The sequence below is a fragment of the Mesitornis unicolor genome, unplaced genomic scaffold, assembly GCF_000695765.1.
Source record: "Mesitornis unicolor isolate BGI_N332 unplaced genomic scaffold, ASM69576v1 scaffold24048, whole genome shotgun sequence".
NCBI lineage: Eukaryota > Metazoa > Chordata > Aves > Mesitornithiformes > Mesitornithidae > Mesitornis > Mesitornis unicolor.
Genome location: NW_010204203.1, coordinates 65,095 through 76,628, shown reverse-complemented (window position 1 = coordinate 76,628; position 11,534 = coordinate 65,095). Strand labels below are relative to the sequence as shown.

Genomic DNA, 11,534 nt, shown 5'->3' with positions numbered 1-11,534 from the left:
CTGGCTGGCTGTGCCAGTGAATGGCTTAGAGTAGCTAAAATTGTGGGAGCTGCTATTCCAGTTCAAGGCTAGGATTTGTTGAGCATGGGTCTGCTTTCCTCTGTAAATGCCTGATTAATGCCTCTAAACTTGTTGAGAACAAAACAAGTTGGGCAAAAGTATTTCTGGTTCCTTTAGTGAAGAAAATAGGCTGTTAAAGAATTTTTAAAGACTCTTATATCTTAGAACAGCTTAGCATGTTAATCCTATTTCTTATCTGTTTTTGGCAGTACTTACAGCAGCAAGGTGTTCCGTGTTACCTTCTTGACTTTGGCTGCATCTGTAACTGTGCCCCTGCTTGGAGTAACTGTTCTCTTGGATTGTCCTATAGACCCTCAGCCTATAAGGTAAATCGTTGCTTTGTTTTGAAATAAATGTTATTGAAGCATAGCTTCTTGCATGTGTTCTGTTGTTTTGGGGTTTTTTTTCAGCACACGAGTGAACTGTGTAAAGTGGTTCTAACTGGATTAAGGATTTGGGGAGTATTATCCATTGCCATGGATTGCTTCATATAGTCAGTCTGTTTCTGAGCCATCTTGTGCAGTTGTGTGTCACTACTGATCACTGAAGGAGCTGAATTACTTTCTCTTCTCATTAATCTAGAAAATTATTTTCTGCTGTTCAAGCTGTCAGTGGAGTTTAGAATTACTTATGTGCACTCTTGCCTTCTGTGAGACAAGTACTGCGTTTTCACTAAGGACCAAGCTGTACCCATGCTATTATAGTCTTGTCAGAGAGAAACTGTTCATCTGAGGATGGAAATTGAAATGGTTAACCTGACTCGGTTGATTTGGTGCTTTGTACCAGCAGAACCGTATGGTGATGGTGATTTAAATGGAGATCTCATAAAGCAGTGTATCTAGGTGATTTCTGCCTTGTCTGAATTCATAAAGATATGAATCAAGGTCTGTATCTAATGTATAGCATAACAATCAATCAACTATGTGAGAAGATGTGACCTGTGCTGGGAGAAGTTGTGTGTGGAACGCTTTGCTAGCATAGGGTGGAATCTGGCTGTTTAGGGCTCTTGGCATTTTGAAGTAAGTGAAAATGCTCTGCTAAATATTTACAATCAACTTGATAATTCCTTAATGAAAAGAAACAACACTGTAAATCTCTCTAGAGTTGCAAGAAACTGTTAATGTGGTAGGGTATCTTGCCAATAGGCTATTAGACAGAAGCTGCCTCATTGCAAATCATAATAAAATGCTTTCTTCTGTGGCTGGGTTTAACAAAAGCCAATTCTCTGAAATACATTGCAACTGAACAGCAATTCTGAAAACAAGCAGGATATGTCTATAATGCTTTTCCTAGTCCTGGTCTAATTCTAGTCCAAAGTAACACATTCTGCATGTGTATATTTCTTTCTTTAAGTCCTTTTTACAAGACTGGCAGAACTATTCTTCCTGCCCAGATCACTCGCGTATATTGCAGTACATTCTTAATTAGCTTCTTATCTTCACTGCTAGAAGTGGTTCCAGTCTGTACGACAGATAAGATGATTCTGTGTGATGTTTATGAAATGTTTTGAAAAAGCTCAAGAAGGAAGGGATTGTGTGAAGCAATCCCTCTGGTGAAAGAACATGTAGAAATCTCATTTGCCCATGTAAGTCACTGGAGATAATGAGGAATAAGAGGGATGAGAATAAAAGCAGATGTGATCTGTGAAACTCCATGTGAAATTCTTGCAACTCTGGTTTATTTCAAGCTCTTTCTCTATGAGCCTGTTTTGGATAATATTGATCCCAGGGAGGATTTTCTGCTTGCAAACACAACTGTCCAAAGCTACCAGCAATTGAGTTCCTTATCCTCATCTGAAACTTCCTAATGCTTGGAAGAAGGGGTGGAAAATGGATTTGCATTAGCATTGTGGAGACGACTCTACAGTTAATCTTCTGTGGACAGGAACTAGTAAGTCAGTTGGCTTTACCACTGCAGTAATACTTACTTAAAGGAAAATTTGCTGTCTGTAACCAGACACATGAAAGTAGGTATTTTTCTTTGCTTTTGAATTATTTGTGTTGTGTGCCTGTTTTCCTCAATTGTCATGGCTTTTGTAGTTTGCAATTTCAGTTGACTTTTGCCCCCAGTCACTGAAGCTCTAGAAAGTAATTATTTTCACCATGTGAGCCTTATGAGTTGTAATGTGGCTGGTTACAGTAGGGTCCTAGATCCTGCAAACCTGAGCAAGTTTTGGAGTCAGACCTTGTCTTTGTTAGATTCTACAGGTGGAATACATTTGCTTATCATCATATAAGGAGTTATTTAAAAAAAAAAACCAAAAACTGACTGAAAAATTATTTCAACACTTGGCCTAGGGAGGTTTAGCATACCCTTGTGAATGAACACCTAATAAGCTTACCACCCTGGGCATGTATGCACCTTTAATAATAACTTGCAGTTCTTAACTCATGGAGACTGAGGTGGTTGATGTCTGTGGTTTTAAGAACCTAAGAGGCTGAAACATATTTGAGCTTGTTAGCACAGTTAAGGCTGGTTTAGAAGCACAGTGCTTTGGAGCTGCCTTGAAGCTGTATAGGCATCGTTCTGCTTCCCTTCTCTTTATCTCTGTAGGTAGTTGGATCTCCAGTTGGCTTGAGCTTGGCTATTTATGTGAATAAGCACTTGCAAGATTGAACCTTATTTTGTCATTCTGAGATTTCAGTTCAATACCCTTTGTTTATCTGCAGCTTACTCCTTTGAGTTGGTCTTTCTTTGTGGGAATGCATTCAAGTCATGAATGAGAGTACATATCTCAATATGGTATGAAAGTATATGCGTTCTAGTGCTCAAACTACTGGAACACTTTACACTAGTAGTATGCTAATCAGTAATTAAAATTTATTTTTTCTTCATGATGAAAATGGTATGTGGTATCAGATCTCGGTGTATTGCAAAATGCCAGACTTTCAAATTTTAAAACTTTTTTGTTAAGGAAAACAGTACAAAAGACTGAGTAAGCAAACAGTTGTTCTTTTGTGTTGTGGCAATGCTGAAATCCTTTGCCTTTGTGTACAATAGATGAACTGGGAATGTGTTGTACGTGAAGCCATATAGATTTCAATGTATGTCTTAGGAACACATAACTGCAACTTTTCTGATCAGCAGAACCAGAAAATTATGATCCTTGATGAACGAGAGTCAATTTTTCAGGTTGTCAGCTGTGTTTTCTTTTTTGAAATACGCTGTATGTAAAGCTTAGGTCAGGTTTGCAGGAGCTGACAAACTAGAAAAAAAAAGTCCCAATATGTTGTTCAAGAGTGTTTGTAGATCTGTGGAAAGGCTCATAAGGTCTGTGTTCTGTGTTGCAGTCTGAAGGAACCTCCCCTCCTGACGGGTGTTCTAGAGCCCAATACCAAGTTACGAAAAGCGGAGCGGTTATGGGAAAATCAGCTGGTTGGACCAAAGTCCATTGTCAATATTGGAGGTAAGCACTGGCAAAATAAGCTTTTTGAAGAATAAGTGTCTTTAAATCCTCCTCCACTGATAAGTGTTTGTTCAGCAATATAGCTCTTGGATAATAAACTCTGGAAGCTATTTTGAATATGCAGATTTTTTTATTAAAAATAACTGTTATGCAGGAAAACCTGGCTTCTGTATCTGCTTTTCTTCTCTTTCTCCAGTATAAAATAAATCTTGTTGCCACACTTAGCAATGGAGTCAGGGGCCACTTATGTTTGGAGGAAGTGGTCCCATTTTTCATTTCGTTAGCTCTTAACCGGGTATTAATATCGACAGGGTAATAACTACTCTTTTAATGCCCATTGCCTCTGAGGGAGCTGAGTTTTGTGGTGTTAATTTTTGTTTATATGACAGCAAAAAGATCTCAAATTGATAAATAGTGGTGTTGCATACATTACAGGTGCCATCCTATACTTCTCTCTTATGGCATATGTGCTCTCAAAAAATCACAAACCCATGCTGCCTCTGAGCAGTTTCTTAATGAAGTGCCTCCTGAAGAGGGTAAGGCTGGAAACTACTCCTGACATGGATCCTTAACTCTTTTAATGTGAAAAGGAAAGGATGTGGGTGTTGCAAGCGAGGCCCTTGCCGAAACATCCTTCCGTACAAGAGGTGCTCAGTAGCCATATAATTTATTTTCCTTCTGCTGTTTCTTCTCATAAATTAGTAAAATATTTTTTTTTAATTCTTTTATCCAGCAAGAAACTATGGTAAATTCTTTCCACAGATTACACTTTTTCTACCTATCTCTGTTAACAGTGTGCTAAAGTCATTACCTGAAGCCACTGATTCTTTTCTGTGACCTAGTTTTGTCAGTCTCATTAGAAGCTCTCTAAGGAAACCTTCCTGCAAGGGACAACTGACCTACAGGTGAAATAATCAACCTGACTGGGAATAAGTTTTGTATGTCATCTTATTCCTTTTTAAAAGTGTAATTAGCAAACTTAAAACTTCTGTTAAATTGGAGATGGAAAAGTCCAAGAAATGGAGTCTACTAACTTGATGGTCTTTCATTTAATTTGATTATATGGAAAAGTTTAAAATTTAAGTCTTCCCTCTTCTTTTTGAGTTGGAAGAGTTTGAACCAAATACTCTGATTTGCCTTCATATTTCTCCTTCCCTCTTTATTCTTTTGCTATGGCTGAAGAAGACTCTGTTACTTTACTATATCTTACATGAATTCTGCTTCATGCTAGCAGAAAGATCATGTAGAAGGATGTTCACCACTACAGTTTTGTTATCAAGCTAATCACACCAGTTGTTTTTGCAGATGTGCTGTTTACTGGGACAGCTGATGGGAAGATTATCAAAATTGAAGATGGGGAGGTACAAACACTAGCCAGAATTGGCCATGGTCCTTGTGGTGAGTGACAGTTCCTGAACATAGTGCACCTGAAAATGTCAGGGTCAGGGCTTGTGTGGATTAAAATGGTGTTTTGTCTGGATTGCTCATGCAATTGTAACAAATATTAATATTTGTATGAATGAAGAACGAGTATGAAGATGTATATAAGCACTGGAAAGAACAGCAGAACAAAGGGCCAAAAGAATGGGAATGAGTGTTCTTGATAACAAATGACACTGTTTCCAGCAGTAAAATTTAGGAATGTGGGTTTTTATGTCATGACTGCATGTCATGGCCTGCACTCTTGTAAGGCCGCGGCATGGATGACTTGACAGTAGAAGATCCTGCATCTTAACACTGGCAGGCAGACAGGCTTGAAGTGCATCACAAATAACATTCCTTTTCCTGTTAGTCCATCTAGAAAAAGCATGTGTCCTAAACAAGAAAAAAATGGGCAGCAACCTGGTCTAATATTTATGGAAGCTGAAGTCAGCAAGATTCTGAGGTGAAGGGCCACCCCATAAAAACTGAGGATTCCTAAACAAGTGTGAGTGAATGAACTCTGAGATAATGTGTGAGTGCAAAAGATGTGTGTGTTTTCTCACTGCTGAATTACAGTTATTTCTTGGTGGATTCCACACCTCTTTTTGAACCACTTATTTTCTTAATTTAATGAGATTTCTGGAACTGAGTGAGAAAAACTGTTAGTGGCTTGTTTATTATCAGAACTGTTTCAGTGGGGCAGCTTAATGTTGGTTATCTCAGTACTGCCTGGGCAGTCTGAGAAGCTCGGCTGGTGTTTGTTGGGACTGTGGGTGGTTTTGTTTGCAGTAATGATGTAGAAGCTTACGTGAGATTCTGCAGCCCTGCACTAGTTGCCACTTAGACAGAAAGTATAGGCAGGAACTGTTACTGTCTTCATGTAGCTTATGTTTACACATTCATCATGTCAGCGATGTAATTTTACGTGGATGTTCATGTGATTAGGCTCTGGACAGATTTGGAAGCACTCTCTTGGCAGCCTAACAGGTAGGACAGACTTGGCACTGACAGCCAACCAAGTCTGCTGACAGCTCATAGGAAGCTTGACTTCCACCTGCTGCTGAGGTGTAAATGTGAGTTGGGATGGATGTGAAGAATCACCTTGCCACTGCTCATTTCCTTTGGATTTGTACGGCTTGAGAGAGGTGGGAAGATTATGCTGCCCAGTATCTTTGAGGCCAGAGAGGTTGTGGGGAGCCTAAATTTCTGTCTTGCTCTCCTTGAGTCGGGGAGGGAAGTGGAAAGGCTGTAGCTGACTGCGTTCTCCAGAAGTTTCTCCTGATAATCTTTCAAACTATAGATGTTCTGAAGTTCTTAGTTCTTCAGGACTCAAGTAGACAAATATTTCAGTTTTACAGTATTCCTCTTCCTTCTCTTATAAAAGTCTTCAGTGTTTGTGTCTTGAGAAATCGGCCATTTCATGACAGTGTTGGACACGTCCAGAAAAAGAAAGTTCCTAGATATGCATGTATTTTTAATTTAAATAAGAAAAATAAACCTGCAGTAAAATGGATTATTTCTGAGAAGTATTTAGGAAAATCCAATTTTCTGACATTTAGCCCTACTCCGGCAGCTGTTAGCTAGCTACCAGCCAGACAAATTATATGATTGTCTCTAGACTTGGTGAAAACATGGGGATATGTGTTTCACTCACACCTAGGAAAGTAAGAACAATTTCTTTAATGGATGTGTGTGGTGCTGGCCATAGAATTTTGTTAAGCTACAGTTTGACCTGTGTAAGTAGCCTGAATGCCTTGTATTTATTTCCATTTGGTAAACCATTTAAAAAGGAACCCATGAAGATGAGCCAACCTGTGGAAGACCACTTGGCATCAGAGTGGGGCCAAATAACACCCTTTTTGTGGCAGATGCCTATTATGGACTCTATGAAGTTAATCCTGGTACAGGTATGACGTTTCTGCTCGGAAGTTCTCTTTCACTGACAAATTTAGGCTTCATTTGCAGTTTTGCCAGGCACTGCAGGCAAAACAATGCTTGCCTTCTTTGTAAACTGGTTTGGGGTTTTCTGAATGAAGTATGCCATGCAAGAACTTGATCTTTATTTTCTTGTAGCAGTTACTTCCTCTCTATATCTGTCTGTCTGGATCAGAGATACCAGTGTCTTATCTCCTGGTGACATATGCTTTTGGTTGTCAAAATTGGTACCTCAGAATCCATGAATAAAGCTCAGTGTAGCTGTTTCAGTTTCCGTAACGGGGAAAAAAAAGTTGTGGTTACATAAACTTTTTGTCATGTTTGCTGTACTTTTGCTTCTGCTTTGTTCTTGGTGTGTGGCAGTGGAGAGCTCTTAACTTCCCAGTAACCCCAGTCTGGGGATTGGGGATGTATTTTGGTGCGGCTGAAGATCAAGTGGCTTTGTTCCTGATGAGAAAGGCGCTGTTGCATCATGCTCTTCATTTTATGTTCCCGAGCCAGATCTCGGTTTTAGGAGCTGTGCTGTCAGGAAGCAATAGCTGCTCTCATGTAGAGTTGACTTTCTGACAGTTTACATCTCCAAATTAGCTTCAGCTGGGGAGAGGGAGGCTAGCCAAATGCTAGGTGAGATGTGAGCAAAGGGCTCAGACTGTGTGGCTCTGGAAGGGTATGATCAAGTCCTCTCCCCTCTTGATAACAGACAGCTGCCATATTAGCGTGACAAAACCAAGCAAACCTAAACCCTGTGCCCAAAGTTGACTTCAATATATTTTTGTTACTTTTTAGAGATTTTGCCTTAGTAATTTGCCTGGTAATATGTGGCAGAGCAGTTTAGTTAACATGCTGATGTTTCAATGTTTAGAAAGTACTAATCGTTGTTCCTACAGATTTGTGGGGAATGAGGGGGTAGTGACTGGCTTGCCTGCATCCTTCTACAAGGTTGTAACCTGAGTTTGCACTTAGTTTCATATGAGCTTTAGAAACGTAAGAAGTCTGGCACTTATCAATAGGGAACATCATCTGTGGTTTCAGTTTTCCTAGGAGTATTTTCTCCTGATCATTCATGTTCAGTGTTGAGTTGTTCTGTTACAACCCAAAACCTTATTACTTAACAGAGGCATGAATGGAAAAAATGTGAAGTGCCAGCTAATTTCATGTTAACTGTTGTGTGTGTGTGTGTGTTTTTTTTTCTTTCTTCTTTTTGTAACCAGGTGAAACGAAAATGCTTGTGTCAACCAAAACACTCATTGAAGGTCAGAAGTTGTCATTTGTGAATGATCTTACAGTGACCCGGGATGGGAGGAAAATCTACTTCACTGACTCCAGTAGCAAATGGCAAAGACGAGACTACTTATTCTTGATTATGGAAGGCACAGATGATGGGCGGCAAGTATCTCTTCCCCAAGGCATTTAACTTATTGTAAGCTCAGCTGTAGGAATGGACTTCACCACTTCCTTGGTCTTCTAGTTTTTTCTCTTTATAAACCACCTGTGCAACTGCCCAGGAGAGGGTGGGAGAATATGTGGATGTTGCTAATGAGACCTGCAGTGGAATAAATAAGATTCCTCTTTTTCCTTCAAGAGGACTTGCATGGAACATCTATTTTAAAAGGGAAGGGGTTAGCATTACATTCAGCCTGAATTCTTCATGAATGCTGCCAATTTCAAGTGGCTTAGTATTTCTCCTGTGTTCATAAATAGATGCTTCCTGTCTGTTCTAACTTTTTAACTTAGGTGAAGTGCATGTGAGAGAAGATAGAATGTCTGGAGAATGAAGCCAAGATTAATAAATATTTTTCTTCACTCAAAACCACATCTAATGCTTTCTTTTTAGCCTGCTTGAATATGACACACTAACAAAAGAAGTGAAAGTCTTAATGGTGGGGCTAAGGTTTCCCAACGGTGTCCAGCTCTCCCCTGCGGAAGATTTTGTCCTCGTGCAGGAGACAACCATGGCTAGAATCAGGAGGTGAGTATGACTTTGCTGAAATTATTACTACTCTCTGCTTAGAGGCTGTTTAAATAAATGAGCTGAATGACAACAGAAACCCTACTATTCATGCTTAGTTATTAATGGCAAAGAAGATGGTCTTTCTCAATAATTAATTTTTTTCTTTCACTGAAAACATCTGGACTGCATAGTCTTTCCATTATGGGCTCCTTGAACATAGGGGAGTAAGCTTACTTATTCTGGGGAGAGGAATGTGGCTGTGCTGTATTTCTCTGTACCAAAATAAGGTGTGGGTTTCGTTTGTTTGTTTGTTTGTTTTTTTAAAGTTAAGTCCTTTTGGGACTTCTGATGTATTATTTATTCTGCTTGAGTTAAGATGTCCTAATCCTACTGTCTATAACTTTCAGGTATTATGTATCTGGGCTGATGAAAGGTGGAGCAGATATGTTTGTTGAGAATATGCCTGGTCTTCCACATAATATCAGGTTAAGCAGCTCTGGAGGATATTGGGTAGCTATGTCAGCTGTCCGGCCCAATCCTGGATTTTCTTTGTTGGATTTCTTGTCTGAAAAACCGTGGATTAAAAGGTTGATATTTAAGGTAAAAAAAAAAATAAAATGATTTTTTATAAATCACCTTTAGTATAGTAATGGAAATTATAAATACTTGTTTGTCCTGTTTCTTCCTCTTCACAGGAAGAATTTTAAATTATTTTCAGTGCCATAGATAAAACTGTTGTTGTTGTCCCCAGGTAGAACAGTCCTTATATATTCATAGGTAGTAAAACTAACTTTTGTTTCTCTGAGAAGCAGGTACATATCTCTTAAATTGCCTTCCATCTTGATCTCAGGAAATTAAAAGGGATTATGCAGCAACACAGGATCTACATTTAGATATGTGAGGATTTCACCTTTGTACCCAAAGTACCTAAACTACTTATTGCCAGGTGTCTGGAGAGCATTTGGGAAGTCTGATCTGTTCTAATGACTACCCTAGGCATCCTAGGAGGCAGCACGTTCTGACTCAGTATGTCTGTTGTTATGCCACACCCCCCCTCATGATGAGGGTGAGCAAGATTGAGATATTTTGTAAGGCGATACCTGATGCTAAAGAAATGGCCTGGTGCTTTTTAAACAATACAAAGACTTGCAAATACTTCTATTTTCAAAAAAAGAAAATCAACAAGCAGTGTTTAAGATGGAAGTGCCATTTCAGCTAAACAAACTGTGCAGTCCCCGTAAAACCTGTTGTCTCTACTGGTGTAGTGAAGGAGCCTTAACAGACTGGTGCTATGAGGAGCAGAGCATGATGCCTGCTGCTTGGCATCAGCTGCACCAGAACAAGCTGATGTCTCCTGCATGGACATCCTTTCAGCCTAGTGCTACAGTAGAGTATGCTTCTGCTGGTCTTTTGTTTGAAGTTGACTTTCCAGATGATAGTGTTTTGATGCTGTGTAATAGTGTTTACTCAAAATGTGCGCTTACGTTCTTAGCTGCTGCTTCCAAGGAGTGTGGAATGGTCTAGGACTGTATAAGTGTCTGAGATCTAATTGTGGAGAACAAAAGCTGTTGTTGTTAATTTTCTTCTCACTTTCTTTTTCTTTTAGTTGCTGAGTCAGGAAACGGTGACAAAGTTTGTGCCCAAGTATAGCCTTGTTGTTGAACTTAGCGAGACGGGCTCCTACAGAAGAAGTTTCCATGATCCCAATGGAGTGACGGTGGCTTATGTTAGTGAGGCACATGAGCACAATGGATATCTTTACCTGGGCTCCTTCCGATCTCCATTTATTTGCAGACTTAATCTTCAGCATATTTAACTGCCCATCCATGATAAGTGCCACTGTCCTATAATACTCCAGAGGTATGAAGGAAGTATGCACTTGAGGCAGCGTGTGACCAAGGACACAAAGTGAAAGACAGTTTTAACGTGCAGCAGCACTGTTCTCTGGCCATAGAAAAATGTACAGCCTGCTGTACCTTTCCTCTTCCCTGGTTTGACTGCTCTTGTTTTGGAGTTGGCATGAATAATTATTAATAGCTGAGGAGTATGGTTATGTGCTCCTTAAAGAAAATCCATTGCTTTTTCAGGCCAGCCCTGTTTGGAGTCATCTTAAACAGACATTGTCTATTACCTTTAATGTGACTGTATGTCTTCTTACACTGGAAGGATTTGTGATGTATGGAATTGAACTGTGTATGATTGGAATTGATGAGGAAGTTTTGCATGTGTTGATTTCTGTTTTAGAACCTCCTGTGTAGGAGTGATTACAGTGCTAATGTTCTAATGTCATACCATGGTGCTGTGGTAGAGGCAACAACATCTGGAACATGCCTAGAAATCTAGTTACACCATTTGGGTTTCTTCAATTCCAGCCTGTGTAATCAACATCAGACACTACAATTAACTGTTAATCAACATGCAGAATCAAATTTGATCATTATCTGTGAATTCCTGTCTTTCTTTTTAGCATTGTAGTCAGATGATGAATGAAAGTTGCATTTTTTACGTTATTAAAGACCAGTTCAAGTGGATTTAAAAAGGGTCACTTGTAGTATTTTCTCCATGTTGACCAGATCCTTTAAGTCTCCTGTTCATTATGTAGGTGGTCACTCTGGACAGATGTGGGAGGGAGGAGGACCAGCTGCAGGAATCCTCTTCAGCATGCTTTTTATGGAGCACTGGTAAAGGTTTTGGGGAAGGTTGGAGTCTGAAGATGGATGTGAACTGAAAGGGCCCCTATGAAATCTAGTAATCGTGGAT

General features: G+C 39.6%; 1 protein-coding gene across 1 annotated transcript; it reads left to right on the top strand.

The window, feature by feature from the left end:
- Positions 1-269: 269 nt before the first annotated feature.
- Positions 270-11,218, top strand: APMAP (adipocyte plasma membrane associated protein; the record flags this gene model as incomplete). The annotated part of the gene is made up of 8 exons (XM_010190987.1): positions 270-386; positions 3,351-3,466; positions 4,772-4,864; positions 6,679-6,795; positions 8,035-8,209; positions 8,658-8,792; positions 9,182-9,374; positions 10,381-11,218. Coding segments are annotated over 8 exons (1,156 nt in total), but the record flags the coding sequence as incomplete, so codon positions are not given.
- Positions 11,219-11,534: the final 316 nt, after the last annotated feature.